The sequence below is a fragment of the Tursiops truncatus genome, chromosome 8 (assembly GCF_011762595.2).
Source record: "Tursiops truncatus isolate mTurTru1 chromosome 8, mTurTru1.mat.Y, whole genome shotgun sequence".
Classification (NCBI taxonomy): domain Eukaryota; kingdom Metazoa; phylum Chordata; class Mammalia; order Artiodactyla; family Delphinidae; genus Tursiops; species Tursiops truncatus.
In genome coordinates, this window is record NC_047041.1 from 102736607 (window position 1) to 102756209 (window position 19603).

The 19603-nt window shown below is 57.6% G+C and overlaps 1 protein-coding gene across 2 annotated transcripts; it reads left to right on the top strand.

The window, feature by feature from the left end:
• The first annotated feature begins 5130 nt into the window (after positions 1-5130).
• Positions 5131-12890, top strand: RHOD (ras homolog family member D). 2 transcript variants are annotated; one of them, XM_033861222.2, is made up of 5 exons: positions 5382-5703; positions 8773-8860; positions 9609-9718; positions 11602-11736; positions 12262-12890. In XM_033861222.2, exons 1-5 carry the CDS (start codon positions 5572-5574, stop codon positions 12427-12429), a joined length of 633 nt encoding a protein of 210 aa, XP_033717113.1. In that variant the 5' UTR covers positions 5382-5571; the 3' UTR covers positions 12430-12890. The 2 variants fall into 2 exon arrangements, with proteins under 2 accessions (XP_033717114.1, XP_033717113.1); XM_033861223.2 differs by lacking the exons at positions 8773-8860; positions 9609-9718 and having other exon boundaries at positions 5131-5703.
• The last annotated feature ends 6713 nt before the right edge of the window (positions 12891-19603 follow it).

Here is a 19603-nt window from a genome sequence, read left to right on the forward strand (position 1 = left end):
CTTTGTCTCCAGAAATCAGGGCCCCGGGCCTCGGTGCGGGTTGCTGTGAGCACGCGTTCCCCTGCTGCTGGGCGCCCGGAGGAGCAGGAGGGTTCTGTCTGGCTGGGGAGACCGTCACAAGGACCAGTGCCACGAGGCTGCTGGGGAAGCTCCGAGAAGCGGCCCCGAGCCAGGCTGGCAGGGAGAATGCAGAAGGGAATATCAAGGAAGGCCGCCCAGTGGTGTTGCTGCGCTGTCTTCAGGGCGAGAGGGATAAGGCCAGAAAAGGGGGGTAAGACCAAAACAGCCTTCCTGGTTGTGGGAACAGCATGTAGAAAAGGGCAGGAGTGGACAAAAAGTTGGCCAATGCATCAACTTTGCTAAAGTTGGGGAGGATGGGGAGAAGGGAGCCCGGGGAAAGGCTTGGAGGGGAGACGGGCCATGTGAGTTCAGTGAGTACTGCTGCCTGGCCTGCAACCCTGCAGACTTAGAGGTAGGTCTGTTGTTGGCTCCTTTTTTGCAGATGTAGAAACTGAAACTCAGAGAGGCTAGGTAACTAGCCCAAGATCACACAGCCAGAGCATCTCAGAGCTGTGATTTGAGCTCAAGCTGTCTAGCTCCTGAGCTCATGACTTAACTACTAGACCATAATGCCGCCTTCCCCAGCTTCTCGACAGTGGGGCCGAGGGGCAGCAGAGAAGCCCCTCTGGATCCCAGGCTGCTCTGGTTTTCCCCTCCCCTCCCCTGGAAGATCACAGCAAGCATGGAAGGAGGAGAATCTGGGTAGAAATTCTCAGGAGGCCTGCCCACCACAGGGCCTGAAGGAAGAGCTTCTGTGGAACACCACCCCCACCCCCTGCAGAGCCCGGCAGACAGAGGTAACCAATGAGACAGGCCTTACAGGAGCCCAGGAAGGGTGGAAACCAGGGAAGGCTTCCTGGAGGAGATGGAGGCACCAGCCTCGCTGGGTGGCGAGGGCTGTGCAGGTGGAGAAGGGAGAGCAGCCTCAAGGCAGGGAAACTGCCTATGCAAAGGTGCCACGGGTGTCTGGGGAGCCACACAGCCAGCTGGGGCTGGAAAGGCCAGGTGGGGCTGAGCTGGGGAAGCTTCATGTCCTGGGTGAGGCCGAAGGTCCTGGTCCTGCTGGCAGTGAGGCCCTGGACAGGAGAGGTCAGAGGGAGGGAGGGAGGCAGGGAGGGGGGGCTGCTCTAAGTCGCTTTGAAGTGATGACGAGGGACATCAGCGAGTGCTGCTCTTGGTCAATGAGGAGCATCCCAGCCGCCTTTAGCAGGGCCCAAACCACTGTACTCCCATCTCTTCCTGCCTCTTCCTCCCCTGCCACCCCACTCTTCTCCCCGCTCCTCCAGCCCCAGGCCCGTGGGCCTGCTTCAAGGGTCCCAAGCCCCCTCTGTCTGGGAGCCCTCAGGATAGCCAAGTCCCACCCAAGAGGACAGGTATGGCGGTCCCTGTTCTGACAGCGGCAGTGGCGGTCCACGCCTGCGTGTGGGAGGAGCAGGGTGAGCCACAGCAGCTCGAAGCTTCACTTCCTCCCTCCTGCCTTGTCTCTGCCTGCAGACACCTGAAGGGACAGACCAAACAACTAAAGGAACACTCAGACTGGGCCACGGGGCTCCCTCACTCTCCACCCCCTCCCACCCCGTTATCAACCTTCCCATCCCACCCAGAAGGGTCAGTAATGGCGAGGCAGGGACAGGTGGCCTGCGGCCCCAGCCCTGAGCTCCAGTTAAATGGCAGCCAGAGTTGGGTTGGTCTGGAGAGGCCAGACGGAGGGGAACTTGGGAGAAGAAGCCCTTCTGTGTTCCACCTGCCATAGGCTGGGTCTGCTGCTTACTTGCTGTGTGACAATTCCTTCCCTTCAAGAGCCTGTTTCCCCATCTGGAGAATGAGCGTATTAGTCAAGAAGGCCTCTAAAAGCACCCACACCCCCACTTATCAGCCGTGGGATCTTGGGCAAATTATCTAGCCCCTTTGTGCCTCAGTTTCCTCATTTGTCAGAGGAGGATAAGAATTATACATACTTCACAGGATGGAATTAAATGCCACATGCCAACTGACTGGCACACAGTGGGTGCTCAGTAAACGTGAGGTCAAGGCTTTGGGTGGAGGAGTTCTGGAGCTCTGGGATCTGGTGTTTGGGATGAAAGGGAGGGGAGGGGACATCGGGAGGGGACATCCCAGGAGGCGTCGGGAGCAAAGAGTCTGTGTCCCCTTCCAAGGCATCCCAAGGGGCAGGACTGGGCCTATGAAGTTCCACCCCCTCTGGCACCAACTCCAGGGTGCCTCCATGTCCCTCCACTCCTTCAACCATCCATAAACTCTCCACACCCCAAGCCAGGAACCCGAAGCAGAGCCGGCAGCCCCGGGTGATGACGGTGCAGGGAGCAGAGCGGCCACACGGGGGCAGCAGAGATCCGGCCCCGACAGCAGGGGATTCCGGCCTCAGGGAGAATGGGGGTGGGAGGTCAGAAAATGGGGCAGAGGGGCCAAGGCCAGGGGGGCCTTGGAGCAGATGGAGGCCGGAGGGTGGTCACCTGTCTACTGACCCGACACTCAGGTCATTCGCTGAATTCACTCATCCATGCAACTGTTGTTCCTTTGTTTCTTCAGTTTGTAAATGCTTTTGAAGCAGTCCATCTTCCTTCCTTTCTCTTACCCTTGCTCCTTCCTTTTCCTTCCTTTTCCTTGTCCAGCCAGTGAACTGGACATAACATCCTGAGCCACAGCTGGATGCCAGCCTGGGGCAGGCACTCCTGTCTGGGATACAGAGATGGGTGGGACTTGGCCCCTGCCCTGGAGGTGCTCAAGACTTGGCTGGGGACTGGAAGATCCTGCCTGGCCACCTGCATCTGAAGGAGGGGATTCCACCTCAGGCCGAGGGCCTGGGGTCTGCAGGGCAGTGACCCGCTGAGCAGGGTGCTGAAGGACTCTGGACCCGGGACTGGTGGGGCCTCAAGGGGATGAGTCACCCGCAAGCCGGTAGTGACCAGCAGCCACAGAAAACAGTAAGACAGTTAACAGTACCCTGACCAGGCAGACTGTGACTTGGGCCGCCTCCCCACTCCAAAATAAACTCCAGGAAAACGGTGCCGTCCAGGGCCTGGCAATGTCTGAGATTTGGAGAAATTCCCTGCCAACCAAGGCAGATTTCCCCAGCCCAGTGACTAATCTCCCTCTCACAGAATCAGGAACGCAGAGTGGGAGTGAGGCTGGGTTTAACATCAGGAGACCTGGGTTGAAATCCTGGCTCTGGGTCGTGCTGGCCTGCCACAAGCCAATGCCTTTCTCTGAGCCTCAGCTCCCGATCACCCACCCTGCCCAGCTCACGGTCTGAGCACTAAATGAAATAATGCACATGAGGTGTGATGTTGGGAGACAGCCCAGCTTTGTCACCAGACCTGGGTTCAAACTCAGAGCTCTGCCTCCTGCTAGCCTCTTGGATCTTAGACAAGAGCTTAAACCTCCCTGGGCCTCAAGTGTCCCATCTGTAAACCAGGGCTAACACTTCCCACCTGCGAGGGGACAGTGCCTCCACTCGGTTGGCAATCCATTAATGGGCGCTGTTACTATTAGGAAATGTTCAGTGAAACTCTAAAGCATGACGCATATCAGGAGTGTCATTAGAGTGATTATCCCCATAGCAACCAAGGCCAAAAGCCTCTGTCTGACTCTCAGCTCCCTCCACCCCTTGTCTGACCCCACCTGCCTCCCAGCCTTGCCACCCAAAGCCTGATTGATGACAGCAGTAGTGGAGAGACTAGGGGATGACGAGGCTGACAGCTGATCGCTGGGGGATGGGGTCCCTCCCTACCACTCCTTGGGGGCGGGGAGTCCTGATCAGTGGCTACACACCCAGCCTGGTGCCAGGTCACTGTCCAGCCCTTTGGTGGTTTTGGGGAGGAAGGGGCCTAAAGGTTGGGGATGTCCTGGGGCACTCCCTCCATCCAGGTGAGGCTTCATTCAGCCTGCTGACTGTGGCCCTGGGTGAGCCTGGAATGGGAGTCAGGGGTCTGGGCTCTGCCTCTGTGCAGGAGGGGCCGTGACTCTTGCCCTGGCTGCCCCTTTGGGCCACAGTGAGGTTTAAAGGGGGCTGAGGGTGGTTTTTCACCTGCCTGGCTTGGAACTCCATGAGGAATGATGTCATGACCTGTGTGGGGAAGGGTGTGAAACCCCAAAACTTCTGCCCTCTGTTTGTCTGAGCTTCAGTGAAAACAGTCCAAGATCTGGGGGCCCTTGTGCCCATTTTTTAAATACATGTTTTGACTCTGTCTACTAACAGGGGTGGGAGGTCGGGTGACAGTGAGTTTCCAGTTCAATTCTGTCTTTATTCCTGGCGTCCAAAGTGCTTCACTCTCCAGGCCCTAATTAACCCTCAGCCTCACCCCCTGTACCAACTCCCCAAACCAGCCTCACCATCATCACAGGGAAGAACCACACCACGCCCCCCAACCCCCAGCAAAGGATTCCCCCCCCCCTTGCCTCCATACCTTGCACGTGCTGTTGCCTCCGTTTGGAACGCTTTACCCTTCCACTATCTAACTGTGTCTCACTTTTTCCTGCAGACTCTGGCCCCTTTTCTCAGAAGGGTTTCCTGACCACCCCCAACCCCGGTGAGGAGCCCCTCTTCCCGACTCCCGTCCGCTGCCTGTCCCCCCCACCGTTGTAGCTCTTATCACAGTGATGTCCTGCCTGTCTCCCATTCTAGGCCGTGGGAGACTTTGACTTCAACGGTTCAGGGTCCCCAGGTCCGTGGGCACAGGGGGCCATCAGTGTTGGTTAAATTATAAGAATCACTCACACATGGCATCACCAACCACGTACCAGACCCTACTCTAAGCGCTTGACAGATGGAAGGTTCCATCGCTTTCTCCAGACCATGACCGAGGCAGAGGTGAGACCCGCCTGTAGTGAGACTTCCTGGTGCTGGCTGGGGGAGGGTAGGCCCAGCTGGCAGTGCCAGTGACTAACGCATAAAGGCCTGCCAGATCACCCCCTTCCCACCCGCCCTGAAACACCCGTAGGGAGGCCGTGGTGTGGAGGGCTTCTCCAGAGCCCTGGGGAAAGGCACATTCATTCATTCACTCATTCATTCATCCATCAAAAGTCACCAGCTCCTGCTGGGTGCCCCGCCTAGGCTGGGCACCAGGTACCCAGTCCCTGTCCCCAGCAAGCTAGTGGGCCAGCAGGGCTGACCCCCACCTCCCTTCTCCCGGAGAAGGGGGCCAGGACGCTCCTCTTTCCCCGTCCACACCATCACTGCCCAGCTACGTGTCTGCTCCCCATCAGACCAGGGTGCGCTCCTGAGGACAGAGGCCGAGTCTCGGTGCCCACTCCTGTGACCTAGCGCCCCACACAGAGGTGTGTCTTCCTCGGGCCGCCTGGGACCTGGGACGCGAGGGGCAGGGCCCAGCCGGCGCCAGGCCACGGAATCCGCCCGGCCCCTCACCTGAGCCGCCAGCCGCCGCCCGCACTTCCTCGCCCCGCCCCGCCCCGCCCCGCCCCTTCCACATTCCTGCCCCGCCGGCCCCGAGGCCGCCGCTCCGCTGCGCCTGGTCCTCCCTCCGCTGCCCCGCGATGAAGGCGGCCCAGGCCTCAGGCGAGGAGGCGCCGCCCGGCGCGCGGTCCGTCAAGGTGGTCCTGGTGGGCGACGGCGGCTGCGGGAAGACGTCGCTGTTGATGGTCTTCGCCGAGGGCGCCTTCCCCGAGGTGAGTGCCGGTCCCTCGGGCTCAACGGGGCGCCGCGGCCTGGGTGCATCCTTCTCCACCCCGGGAGGGAAGTGCGCCCGTTCTGCCTCCCCGCAGAGCGTGGGGTCGAAGGCAGTTCTCACTTTGCCCGCGGGAGTGACATCGCCTGTCAAGTGCCAAGAATGCCACCTACCCGGGAGAGGTGTCCCGGGGAATGACTTAGGCAGCCTGGGGAACATAGCGGGTCCTAAGAGAGCACTTGGCGGCACAGCCTGGCTAAGTGGGACGGACAGCCTTGGCTTCGAATCACGGCTTTGCGACTTACAGCTGTGCGCCCTGGGGCAAGCCGCTTACCCTCTCTGTGCCTGTTTCCTTAACTGCTTAATAGGAATAACCGTGGTGCCCACCTCCCAGGGTCGCAGTGATGAGAGAGTTCGTACAGGTCAGGGGCTCAGCTCTGAGCTGCAACAGGAAGGACTCACTGAAAAGTGGCCAGCGTTTTTCTTGGGAGACATCGTGTCTTCCCCCAGCTCTTGCCCCTACAGTGGATGTCCCGTGGGCTCAGCCTTGGAGAGTAAGAGCACACCAGCCGCTCAGACAGCTGGGTTAGCACCTCAGTCTCCAACAAACTCCGGGGCCCTCAGTGCTTTGCTCAGCCTCTGTGAGCCTCCGACCCCTCCCTCGACCTCGCCGGGTGGAGAGACCCGAGGGTGGTGGTGAGGTGGAAGGTAAGGCTGAGAGACGGCCCCGAGTACCTGGCATGTCCTTGACGCCTGAGCATGTGGACTGTCACTCCTTCACTGACATGCCTACTGCCTGTCCAAGCGGACTCACTGGTACCAGGACGGGCTGGACACACCCACCCACCGTGCCCCACTCAGCCCAGTTCCCCTGGGAGTCCATGCGTGGGTCTGCTTCCAGCATCACGTCCCCCTGCCTGCTGATCCCAGCCCCGCCAAAGCCCTGGGGTGGTACAGCACTGGGGGGTTGGATGCGGGAGGCAGGAGCAGCCGGGCCCGCTAACCCAGAGTCAGCCTTTCTTTCCACTGTGGCAGCATCGAGCCGACTCTTGCTTTGTGGTTTTTGGAGCTGATGTCACATCCTTTGGCCAGTCACATTTTTTTTAGCTGGGGGGAGGGATGTGTTTCCAGGCCCCCAGAGGCTGCCTGTTAGAACCCAACAATTATGGCAGTGTGGGGAGCACCACAGAGTGCCACAGAGAGGCTAGGCCAGCTGGGGCCCAGAAGCAGTGCTGGGAGGGGTGGTCGCTCACCACCACTGTCCTGGGCTCTGAGATGGCCTTGAGAGTGAGACCCATCCCAATTGCAGAGAGGTTACAGTGCGGAAATGGGCATCTCACAGTTGATGGACAGTGTGTTTTTCACAATTTAAAAAAAATTAATTAATTAATTATTTTTTTGGCTGCGATGGGTCTTTGTTGCTGCACGCAGGCTTTCTCTAGTTGCAGCGAGTGGGGGCTACTCTTTGTTGTGGTGCGCGGGCTTCTCCTGGCGGTGGCTTCTCTTGTTGCGGAGCACGGGCTCTAGGCGCACGGGCTGCAATAGTTGTGGCTCGCGGGCTCTAGAGCGCAGGCTCGGCAGTTGTGGCGCACGGGCTTAGCTGCTCCGTGGCATGTGGGATTTTCCTGGACCAGGGCTCGAACCTGTGTCCCCTGCATTGGCAGGCGGATTCTTAACCACTCCACCACCAGGGAAGTCCAGACAGTGCATGGTGAAGGACACTCTGAAGGGAAAGGGAGAAGAACATGCCTGTCACCAGAGGGCTGGACCTGCCTTGTCTAGGTTCCTCTCCTGTTTGGGGACCCTGATTTCCTGGGACCCGTCTGCCTCCAGGCCCAAGAGACACCTCTCCATTTATTTATTTATTTATTTATCTATTTATTTATTTATTTATCTGGGCACCGCCCGGCTTGCAGGATCTTAGTTCCCCGACCAGGTTTCGAACCCAGGCCCCGGCACAGAAAGCACAGGGTCCTAACCACTGGACCGCCAGGGAATTCCCAAGAGACCTCTTCATTTAAAAGAAACACAAGGTTTGAGAGCTGGCAAGGCCTTCATTTTACAGATGGGAAAACTGAGGCCAGAGAGAAGAGTCTTGCCTCAGGGCACAGGGCCCCACAGTGTCCTCCCGTCTGTGGTCCCCCCACCCAGCCCTGAGCAAGGGAGCAAGGCCTGGGCACCCAAGATGCAGGCGGTCCAGCACGCCCCTTGGTGCAAAGGGCTTGTGTCGTGGCAGGGTTTTGATAACCTTCTCCCCTGTTGCTCAGACCCCATCCTTAAAAGCTCCCCGTCTTTATTCCTGCGCTTGTGTAAAAACCCATCCTGCTTCCATTCATCCAGCCTTTGTGGAGACGGGGTGAGCTCAGGCTCAGCAGGCCTGGGGCGGAGGGGCCTCTGGCCTGGGTGACCTCCCCCTGGGGCCAGGCAGGGCAGGTAAGAGAGACAGAAACAGGGGCATTCTGGTTGGATTGTGAAAGGTTGAGAGGCAAAGGAGGGGCCCCCAAAAGCTAGGAGCTCCTCAGGGCAGGCAATGAGTCTTTATTAGTTGCTCCCGGGTGTCCAGAATCGGATCCAGAGAGGGTGCTCATGAATGAATGAATGAGTAAGTGAGTGAATGAACAAACATAGGTTAATGTCATTGAAGGAGGAGGGGACGGCAGGAAGGAAGGCTCAGAAATGGGACAGTCTGGACGAGGACAGAGATAAAAATAACAGTCCCGGCATGTGTACAGTGCTTATTTTCTACCAGGCCCTGTGCTCAGGGCTCCGCATGAAGCGCCTCCTTGAATCCTTTCAGCAACGTGCTGCGCTGGGGGCCTTAATAGACCCACTTTTTAGGCGCAGAGGAGGCCAGGGAGGCTCAGTGCCTTGGGAGGGTGCACAGCTACAGAGTGGCAGCTCTAGGCCTCCACCCACCAGCCGACTCCCCCCCAGAAACTACTCCACTCTGCTCCAAGCTACTCCAAAGAGCGGCAGTGCCGCGGGCACTCCTGGGCTCTGGCCTGGGCACTGTGACCACCGGCTTCAGATGCCGCCTTCTCAGCTGCCCCCTTGACCCCTTCTTCCTCAGAGCTACACCCCCACGGTATTCGAGCAGCTCACCGTGAATCTGCACGTGAAGGGCAAACCCGTGCACCTCCAAATCTGGGACACAGCAGGTGGGTGCCAGGCTGGGGGAGGGACAGAGTGGGAGGAAGGGACCCACGACCTTCCTTCCGAACCAGGGAGGCCAACCAGTCTCCAGGGAACAGGTGTTGGCCAGGATTAGGGCCCCCGGGAGCCTGAACCCTCCTCGCTTCGGCATCTGTGTCTGCTGCTTCCCCAGCCCAGAGCAGCCCACCATGTCCTGGAGGTGAATCGGAGCTCTTAGCTCTCAAGGGATGGACCGTTCCTGGCCTCCTGAGCGGTCCACCCTGGCTTTAGCTTCTGTAAGGTCTGTTTGAACGTGACCTCTGCCCTCTAGCCTCCTGACCTAGCCCATAAGAGGGTTCAGAGTCAAATCTACATCAGAACTCAAAGCTAAACTCTGGGAATCCCAGCAGCCCCCTTACCTTGGTTGGGCTGTGATATCTTTGCCCAGGTCCCGCCTGCCTCTTTCTTCTCATCCCCCATCCCCGCCCCAAGTCCAGGGCAAAGCAGGCTTCTGAGTGATGGCCTCAGACATCCCCCACTCCTTCCAGAACAGGGCTCTCTCAGCAGTGGCACGTCCCACAGGCCAGCCAGGGGAACACAGCCCCGAGGGGGACGTTCACGTGTTGGATCCTGAGGCACAGGTCTAGGCCCTGATCCAGACCATCCCCATCGACACCCGCCCCTAGTCTTGGTTGGGGTGACCTCCCTGATGCTGGGGAGGTGCTGACAATGGGCAGGAGATCTGGAGGGAGTGACCACCCCTATTCTACCCAGGGCAAGTCGACTACGACCGCCTGCGGCCCCTGTTCTACCCTGATGCCAGCGTCCTGCTCCTCTGCTTTGACGTCACCAGCCCACACAGCTTTGACAACATCTCTAACCGGGTGGGTACAGCGGGTGGGGGGCAGACAGGCACAGCCCCATAGCCGGGCCGCTCTGCTCCACCCCTACCCTTGACCCAGCAGACTGTCAGAGCTCGGCAGGCCCTGGATGGCATCGGGTCCAGTGCCTTTGGCATAAATATGGGGAAACTGAGGCCTAGAGAGACTTAGTCAGGGTCCCTCAGGGATTTGGTGGCAGGGTCTGGACTGGCCCTCTGACTCCCGGTCCAGTGCTCCTTGTCTGCCCCATACTGCAGACTCAGAACGCTGTGGCTCTTTCTACCGTGACCCTGCCTGAAGATTCTGGGCGACCCAGAGGCCTCCGCATCTCCCCAGCCTGGGCCTGCCCAAGGTCACACGAGCCATCAGTTTCCAGCAGCCCTCAGCCTCCATCAGTGTGACTACTGGCTCCCAGCGGCCTCCCAGCATGTCCCCCAGTTATCTCAGAGGTTCCCGAGGCTGCACACAGGTGTCAGGGAAACGGTCCCTTGAGTTCCTCTGCTCCTACCCAGCAGCCACAGCCCCGCCCCCACTGCTGCCAGGGCCTCCATGCGCGTGTGAACGGCGTGCTCCAGGGTTCCTCAGAACACAGCCAGTGACAGCATTAGTAACTGTAACCACAACGATGATGGCAGCATTTATCGAGAACTTACTGTGTGCCAGGTACTGTTGTAGGCACCAAGGACCAGGCAAGTGGTGGCTGGGACCGGGGTGCCAGCAGAGGCGGTGGTGAGAGGCCAGCAGATCTGTTCAGAAGGCAGAACCGAACCGTCAGCATTTGCAGATGGATTGGACATGGGTGGGAGAGAGACATTTGACCAGAGCACCTGGCAGGTGGACTTGCCATTTCCCAAGATGAGAAGGAGCAAGCTGGGGGCAGGGAGGTGGGCGATGGAGGCCCGTTGGGCGTCCCAGTGGAGGGTCAGGCAGGCAGGCAGAAGTCTGAGGCTGCAGTTCCCGGGAGGGGGCAGGGCTGGGCAGATCCATTTAGGAGTTGCTGGTGGGGAAGAGCTGTGGACTGGGCGTGGGGGAGAGGGGGGCTGTCACCTGGAGACCTGGGGTCAACCAGGAGAGCGCGGCCCTGGGATGAAGCGCAGACCAGGTTTCAGAGGAGGGAGTGATCGCTGATGTCAGGGCTCAGGTAGGATGAGGTCTGAGGATTCCCTGTTGCGTTTAGCAAAGTGGAGTCGGGGAGGAGACCCTTTTCAAGGGCAGTTCTGTGGAGGGGAGGACTTGCTGGGACCGCACACCGGCCCCATCTGGCTCCAGAAGCCAGACGGTTTGATGTCAATTTTTCCTGAAACTGAGCAGGCGTGCGCTGCTGGAGATCTAACGCCTGGATTCCAGGCTCCCAGGTTATAGTCCAGACTGAAATAACCAGGCCCTGGAGGCTCGCATTCCGAAGAGCAGCTGACACGGGACAGGAGTGCCCCCTCCAACAGGCAACAGCTGCTGCAACCATGTTGTGAGATGCTTTAATTTTAAAGCCTCACTGATTTCTTTATATATTTTACCCTGTTGGGGAGACGGTCATGGGACCCCTTACCTTGCAGAGGTAGGATTCTAGAGCAGGTGGGAACCGGGCTCTGGGTGCCACCCCCTGGGTTCAAATTCTGCCACTTCCAGTTGTGTGACCAAGGGCAAGTTATATAACGTCCCTGAGCCTCAGTTAGTGCATCGGTACAATGGGATTGATAATAGAACTTGCTTCATAGGGACTTGGGGGGTTAATGTGTTCATTACATGTAAAGTCTTAGCCTGGCACAGAGTAGTTCTCCCTAAACTGGCTTTGCTGATTATTGTTGTGGGAGTTACCTGGAGGGCAGGAGAGCGGCCCACTCCCTTGATGGCTCACACATCCCCCCTCCCCACCTCCCTCCCCACAGTGGTACCCGGAGGTGAATCACTTCTGCAAGGAGGTGCCCATCATCGTCGTGGCCTGCAAGACTGACCTGCGCAAGGACAAGTTGCTGGTGAAGAAGCTGCAGAAAAATAGGTTGGAACCTGTGACCTACCACAGGGTAGGAAACCCAGCCCAGGGCACGGGGGTAGGGGTGCCAGGAGAGGAAACCCCTGGGGTAATGCTGTTCCGGCCCAGCCTCTCAGCAGCACCAGACATCTGGCACCCGCAGGGTGTGGGTCAGGGTAGGGGTTGATTTGGAGGCAGTCATGGTCAAGAACTGCCGGGCTTGGAAGTTTCCAGCTGTGGGATGGAGAGTGAGTGAGTGCGGTGCACATCAGATCCTGCCTACCCGCCTCACAGCCGGGGGGGACCCCCAGGTCTCCAGTCCACAGGCCCCTCTCTGCAGCATGCCTGGGTCAGGCCGGGAAGTTAATTCGTTGATGCCTCGAGAGGCAGAGACCCAGCCGGGAACTGAGGCAGGAAACCCGATGAAGCCATCGATGGGCTTGGTCAGGCCAGGGGACAGGAGCTGTGGGTGTCCTAGGAAGACGCACCTAGGATGGCCAAGGGGGCTGGGGGTTGGCTGGACGTGAGGCCCCAGCGGCACCCACCTGACGGCGGCCCCGTCCGCTCTCCCTGTTAGGGCCAGGAGATGGCACGGGCCGTGGGCGCCGTGGCCTACCTAGAGTGCTCGGCTCTGCTCCAGGAGAACGTCCACACCATCTTCCAGGAGGCGGCCAAGGTGGCCCTCAGCAGCCGCCGTCGCAACTTCTGGAGGCGGATTACCCAGAGCTGTTGTGTGGTGACTTGATGGGCTGGGGCGCTCCTTCCCTGACCACACCAGCGGCACAGGAAGGAGCTGGGCGCTGACCTGGCCAGTTGGCTGGGCTGGACCCAGTCCCCAGGCTGTGACCACCGAACTGTACCCCAAACAGATGGGCACCACCGAGGCCGGGCCCCTGACTCTGGCGCTGGTATCCCTGGACTGGAGAGAAACCCCTCTGAAGCCTGAGGAAGGGGGTTCCCGGGCTCACCAGCCCTGTGGAGGGCTAGGCCTGGAGACCCCTGGAATCACTCCCAGCTCCCAGCCCTGGACTACACATCCTGGAGCGGCCTGTGCAGCCTGGCGCCACCTCGTGGGTGTTCTCGGGCCTGCACCTTCAGGACCCGGTGGTGCTAGGACCCTCCAGCCAGAACTCACACCCTGCCCCGTCCCCCTTCGCCCTGCCCATCCCAGTGGTAACTGTAACACTAAAATGACATCACTTTTCAGTTGCGTCACGCCTCTTGTTTCGAAATGCCTTTACACACACGTTCCATGGTGGATAAGAGCACACCCCACGTAGGCACTGGACCCAGTGTAACTACCTTGGATCCAAATCCGGCTTTATCACTTTAGAACCCTGGGCAAGTTACTGGAATTCTCTGGGCCTCTCGTCTGTGAAATGGGACCAATCACAGATGACCTCATGGAGCTTTGGGATGAGTAAGAGCATCATGAGACACCTGCGAAGAACGTAGCAGGTGCCTGGCACACAGTAAGTGCTCACAAAAGGTTCACAGGTGTCACTTTTATTTATGATAAATACAATAGACAATATTCTATAGATGTATGTAATATGACTGATAAAATGGATAGTCAGGGTTCTGCAGGAAAATAGAGCCAATAGGCTCTATATATACAGAGAGAGATTTTAAGGAATTGGTCCCTGCGATTGTGGAGGCTGGCAAGTCTGAAACCTGTCGGGCAGGCTGGAGGTCGATGTTGCAGTCTTTTTTTAAAAAAAATATTTATTTATTTAGGCTGTGCCGGGTCTTAGTTGCGGCATGTGGGGTCTTCGTTGCAGGATGTGGACTTCTTAGTAGCGGCATGCGTGCGGGATCCAGTTTCCCGACCAGGGATCGAACCCGGGCCCCCTGCATTGGGAGCGCAGAGTCTTACCCACTGGACCACCAGGGAAGTCCCAATGTTGCAGTCTTGAGTCTGAATTCTGCAGGGCAGCAGGCTGGAAATTCAGACAGGGATTCCGTATTACTGACTTGAGGCAGAATTCCTTCTTCCTTGGGAAAACTCAGTCTTTTCTTTTAAGGTCTTCAACTGATTGGATGAGGTGCACCCACACAGAACCAGCCACTAACACCCACCCCCTCAGTTTCATTAGGAAACAGCTCCAGGGGTGGGACCACTTCCTCCAGGTGAGGGCTCATGGCTCAGGTTACAGAGCTGAGCTGAGGCAGAGGAAGTGATGTTAGGGACCTGCTCAGAAAACCCCACCTGGATTACAGGCTCCACTCCAGTGTTTTAATATAAGCTGCTCAGGGGTGGGAAACAACTTTTCCTGGCCTAGATTTCTAGCCTGATTGCTCCTTCCCCAAGCACACCCCATGCCCAGAATGTTCTTCCCTCTTCTCCCCCTGCCTGCCCTCCCCAGCCCAGTGAGCTAAGCCCAGTTCACGCATCTCCTCTAATTTCCCCAAATGTGAGTCCCTGGAACCCTTGATAGTTATCTGGCTATAGGAAGCTTTTCACACTGACTTCTTGTACCAGACCTGGGCTTCCCTTGAAGTCAGGCTCTTCGGCTCCCTCATCTCTTTGTTCCCAGACCCTAGTTGGGGATGTGGCTTGGCCTCTTGGCATTGCAGAGAGGCAGAGTGTTCCGTCTCTCGAGTCAGTAGCAGATCTGGGTGTGAATCCTAGTCCTGCCACTTTCCAGAGCCATGTGACTTTATGAGAGTCACACTCTTTGAGCCTCAACATGCCATCTGGCAAATGTAGGTAATCATGCCCGTCCTAGAGTGTTGCTGTGAGGGTAAAGTGACAAACTGCTTGTCAGGTGCCTAGCACAGTGCCAGGAATAAAGGAGGTGTGCAGGAAACACGGGCTGGATTGCATGGAGTAGAGCTGTACTGGACAGTGTATCCTATACGGGAGGGCAAGGTACTGAACCAGATGTCAGGAGACCTGAGCGCTGGCTCAGACTCCTTCCCTGAGACAACCAGGGACTCCATCATCCGTGCCTTCAACAGCCTGGTGTCCAAGGAGCTCCCTGATGTGCCCGAAACACCATGACAAGAACTAGGGGTATTATACAGGGAACCCACAGTTTGTGCCCTCAAAGCCAGATCTGTTTGCAATGCCACAGAGGAGGGGTCCTAACCCCAGCATGCAGGGGTGGTTGGGAAGCTACCAGGAGAGAAAAGGCACTTCCCTGAAAAGAGAGACAGCCCGGTGAGGCTGGGGGGTAATGAGTGCCACTGAGAGTCTTGTCGAATGTTGTGTGAGGTTTTGCCAGGCAGACGAGACAAGAGGCTCAGGCCAAGGAGGGCTGAGAGTATTAACTAGAAGGTGATGGAGTGGTGGGCTTGGTTCTGGAGAGTGTCAGTCTACTCACCTGATAAACAGGAGGAATAAATTCTGCCTTGTTGCCTCTTATCTCTCAGCAGGGTTAAGAATATCAAGAATGAGATGATTAGATAGATAAATAAATAGGTGTGATGGCCAGATTTAAATGTTGGGACTTCCCAGGAATTCCCTGGTGGTCCAGTGGTTAGGACTCGGTGCTTTCACTGCCTTGGCCCCAGGTTTGCTGGTCAGGGAGCTAAGATCCCACAAGCCATGCAGCGCAGCCAAAAAAAAAAAAAAAAAAAAAATTTATATGTCAACTTGATGAGGCTACAGTGCCCAGTTGTTTGGTCAAATGCCAGTTGAGATGTTGTGAAGGTATTTTTTTGATATGATTACCTTTTTAAAAAGATATTTATTTATTTGGCTGCACCGGGTCTTAGTTGCAGCTTGCCAGCTCCTTAGTTGCGGCATGTGGGCTCCTTAGTTGTGGCATGTGAACTCTTAGTTGCAGTATGCACGTGGGATCTAGTTCCCTGACCACGGATTGAACCTGGGCCCCCTGCATTGGGAGCGCAGAGTCTTATCCACTGTGCCACCCGGGAAGTCCCGATTACTTTTATTTTTATTTAGTTAAAATAAAATAAATATGGCTGCGTTGGGTCTTTGTTGCTGTGCGTGGGCTTTCTCTAGTTGCTGGGAGCGGGAGCTACTCTTCTTTGCTGCACGTGGGCTTCTCCTTGCGGTGGCTCTCCCTCTGTGGAGCAGGGGCTCCAGGTGCGCAGGCCTCAGCAGTTGTGGCGCACAGGCCGAGTTGCTCCGCAGCATGTGGGATCCTTCTGGACCAGGGATCAAACCTGTGTCCCCTGCATTGGCAGGCGGACTCCTAACCACTGCGCCACCAGGGAAGCCCCCGATTACTTTTAAATTTGTAGCCTTTGAGTAAAGCAGATTACTTTGTATGATGTGTGTGGGCCTCATCCAATGAGGTGAATGCCTTCAAACACTGCACTGAGGTTTCTGGAAGAAGAGGGTCACGTGGCCAGAAGTAGGACTGAAATTCAACTCTGGCCATTGCTGTACTTCACCCAGGACACGGTTTGGGAGGTCAAGGTCTGGGAACAACTGCTGTCTGTGAGCAGCGGGGAAGCAGGATGGGGGTCAAGGAGGTGGAAGGATCCACAGGTGTGAGAGGTGGAGAAGGGGGGCTTCTGGGGCCACTGCACAGAGGGGGAAGTGGGCAGGGGCCTGCTCTGATGGGGGCCGCTGGAGAGGAGAGTGCCTGCAGGGGAGCAGTTGAGGCAGGAACACTCACCTTTACTTTCTCTCCAGCCACACCTCCCCCCGCCCCCCACCCTTGGCTGCTCTCTTTTACGTTCTTGGAGAGCTCATCAACTTTTGACGTGATCCTGTCTCCCACTGAATTGCCAACTCCTTGAGAGCACGGACTGCGTTTGTTGGAATCCCCTGTGCCTCAAACAGTGCCTCGCATGGAAGAAGCACTAAAGGAATACGTGATGAACAAATGGACGAGTGCCGCGAGGCAATGCCCCACTTCAGGCTGTCAGCCGCGCCTGCCTGGACCACCTCAAAGGTCTCCCAGCCTCCAGGCTCTTGGCCTCCTTCATCCTCCCCATCAGCAATCTTCCAAAGCACAGATCCAGTCACGTCACCTTGAGCCTTCTGCAGCCCCCCGTCCAGAGGAGGTCTAACTTCGCCAGGTGGAGACCTGGGAGGTCTCTCACATCTGGCTGAAGCCCACCTTCCCCACCTTACGCCTAGGACACCTGACACTCCAGCCACACCCAGGGTAGCTGGACCAGCCTCCAAGTCTCTGCTCTGGCTGTTTCCCCACCTCGGCCTGCCCTTCCTCCCAGTCACTGCTTGTTCAAACCCCCCTCCACCCCCAGATCCTTCGGTGCCCAGCTCAGACACCACCTTGTCCAGGAAGCCTGTGGCTCTGCTGGCTTCCTCACTCCTGCATCACCGCACACACACGGACCCGCCTGCACACCAGAGCGTTTACTGTCTTTGCGTGGGCCCCTTGGCTAAGGAACTGGACCTCTGTTCCCGTGCTGTGGGAAAGGCCAGTTTGGATTCCTTAAGATGACACATCTGGTGACGAGACCAGGCAGGGTGGCCAGGAGGGCAGAGGTGGGAGCAGGAGACCAGTTGGGCAGCTGCAGACACCCAGACATGAGAAACAGGCCACCACAAGTCAAGGCCGGGTGACTTCTGGGCTGGGAAGCGGTGGCTGCAGAGAGGGTGGACTGCGTGTGGGAAGGGTGGGGATGCTGAGAGTGAGGGAAGAATGCAGGCCTCACCCCTGCGTGCGTGAGAAGGCGAGCCCCTTCCTGAGACACCTGCTCTGGGAGAGGTGGGAACCACTCGGTGGCTGGTTTCCAGCTTCAGGCCCCCAGCCATCCCGGCCACCGCACAGCTGTCCCAGGTGTCACGGGAGGGCAGGGTGAGTGGCAGCACTTGGAGATGCCCAGCTGAGGAGCCGCTTTCAGTTTCTCACAACCGGCCTGGCAGGGCGGCGTGGCCAGACGAGTGGGAGCCTGGGGAAGGTGCAGCCCGGAGGCCAGCTGGGGCCAAGAGCCACAAACCAGTGTCTTCGTTTCTTCACACCGCCTCCGCCCAGCCTTGGGGGTGTCTGCCAGGAAGGCAAGGGGTAGGGGAGGGGACCCCAAGTCAACTTCCCCAGGACAGGCCACTCCCTGGCATCCTTGCGCAGGGAGGGTGGGGCACACTATCTGTGAGTCACGAAGCTTTCCTCTCCCCTCTGCCCAGACAGCACCCTGGGCCCGCGTCTGGGTGTGGGAAGGGGTGGGTGGCTGGCAGATCACCCACTTCAGGCCACCCTGTTTGCTCTCTCCTGCCTTTTGCTCTTGGGGACCCTTCCTTTGGAGGATGAGAACTCACAGCTTCCAGGAAGTCATCCCGAAGCCACTAGCTAGGGATCCAGCAGAGCCTAAGACCAGAGGGGCAGAGAGATCCAAAACAGCATGGAATACCTGACCACCCACCCTACCCAGAGCTTGATCTCCAAGCTAAAGGCTTCTGACACGTAGGCCAGCTTATGGAAAGCAGGGGATTTTCCTAGTTTCAAATCCTGGTTCTGCAATTTACCAGCTCTGTGACTTCGGAGGAGTCACTAGGTTCCTCTTTGTGTCAGTTTCCTTATCTGTAAAATGAGGGTAAGAGTAGGACCTACCTCCCAGAGTTGGATTCAATGAGTTAATGCAACTAGGGCTTGTTCAGTCCGTAGTCAGTGTCAACTAGAGTTATTAACTATGAAGTGAGGGTTATTTGCTATGCAACATTCTTGCAGGGGCTGCAAAGCAGGGGCAAGCATGGAAGTGTTTCTCGGGTGTTGGTCCCCTCTTCCCAATCTGGATCCCAGGCCTGAGAGGGAACATAGACCCTCCTGATGACAAGGATGGGCAGCCTCAGAGGGGAGTGGACATGGAGTATGAGGCAGATGGCTTTCTGCAAGGCTGGCTGAACCCTCTGAGGGGAGCTGGGAGGATAGGTCGGAATTTCCTCCAGGGCTCATGATTGCTGAGGGGACACCAAGCCCAGTCCAGGGCGGAGCACAGGGGTGGAGGAGTGAGCAGGATATGGTCCTTGCCTTCCCAGCCCCCATCCTGTGTGGGAGTTCCAATGTGGACACAACCAGTGGGGGAGGGGAGTGTCTGATGTTCACTGAGCGGCTTGCTCCTGCCATTGAGATAAACGGGAAGGAACCTGGGGATTCCAGGGGGCTGGGGGAGTCAATGAACGAAAGACACATCGAGCTCACCCCTCACACCCAGGCATCTGAGACAGAGTTGTTCTAGGACTCCCGCTCCTGTCTGCCCACCAGAGCAGCATCACAAAGTCCTGTCTGGCCACGCGCTGTACGTGACATTCTGCACATCCTACCCCATTCAGCCCTCACCATCCCCACACTTTACAGCTGAGGAAGCAGTTTCAGAAAGCCAAAGAGTGGGACCAAAAGCAGTGAGTGGCAGAGCTAGGGACTTGGACACGGGACAGGACAGGACGGGACTCCCAGCCCCAGCTCCTGACCGCCCCTGGGCACGGGCCAGGCGGCTGGACCTCGACCAGCAGAGGGCAGCAGGGCCCAAGGAGAGGAGACTTTCCCCAGCACGGGGAGGCTGGCCAGCTGTGGAGAGCGACCTCATCGCTCCTGCCTGGGGACACGCCGCTCCCACCAGCCACCACCCACTGAGCCCCACCCATCCCAACATTTTACTGAAGAAAAGATAAGCTCAGAGTGGCCAAAGTGAGTTGACTATTCGGCCAGTCTGAGCAGACCTAGAATGAAAATTATGCTGTCCCGCATCTGTCATGGTTCTAGGGTCAGAATCTAGGGTTTGAATCCCGATCCTGCGCGCACCACCTCACAGGATCATAGTCCAGTGCGTGGTCCAGAGTGAGACCAAAGGAGACAGCTCGGCAAAGAGTTTTCCACGGGGCCATGTAACCAAGCCTCATCTAACTTCCTCTGTGCTACACCTGGGGAGGCAGCTTGGGACTGAGGGGTCTCGGTCCCTGCCCTCCTCTCCCCTGATCCCACCCCAGAATTTGTAACATAGTTCAGGAGATGATCAAAAAACTTCAGAATGTCAAGGAA

Coding starts and splice junctions, on each gene's coding strand:
- RHOD (XM_033861222.2), top strand. CDS start 5,572: ATGAAGGCGGCCCAGGCCTCAGGCGAGGAGGCGCCGCCCGGCGCGCGG. Junction 5,704..8,772: donor CCGAGGGCGCCTTCCCCGAG/GTGAGTGCCGGT, acceptor CTTCTTCCTCAG/AGCTACACCCCCACGGTATT. Junction 9,719..11,601: donor TTGACAACATCTCTAACCGG/GTGGGTACAGCG, acceptor CCCTCCCCACAG/TGGTACCCGGAGGTGAATCA.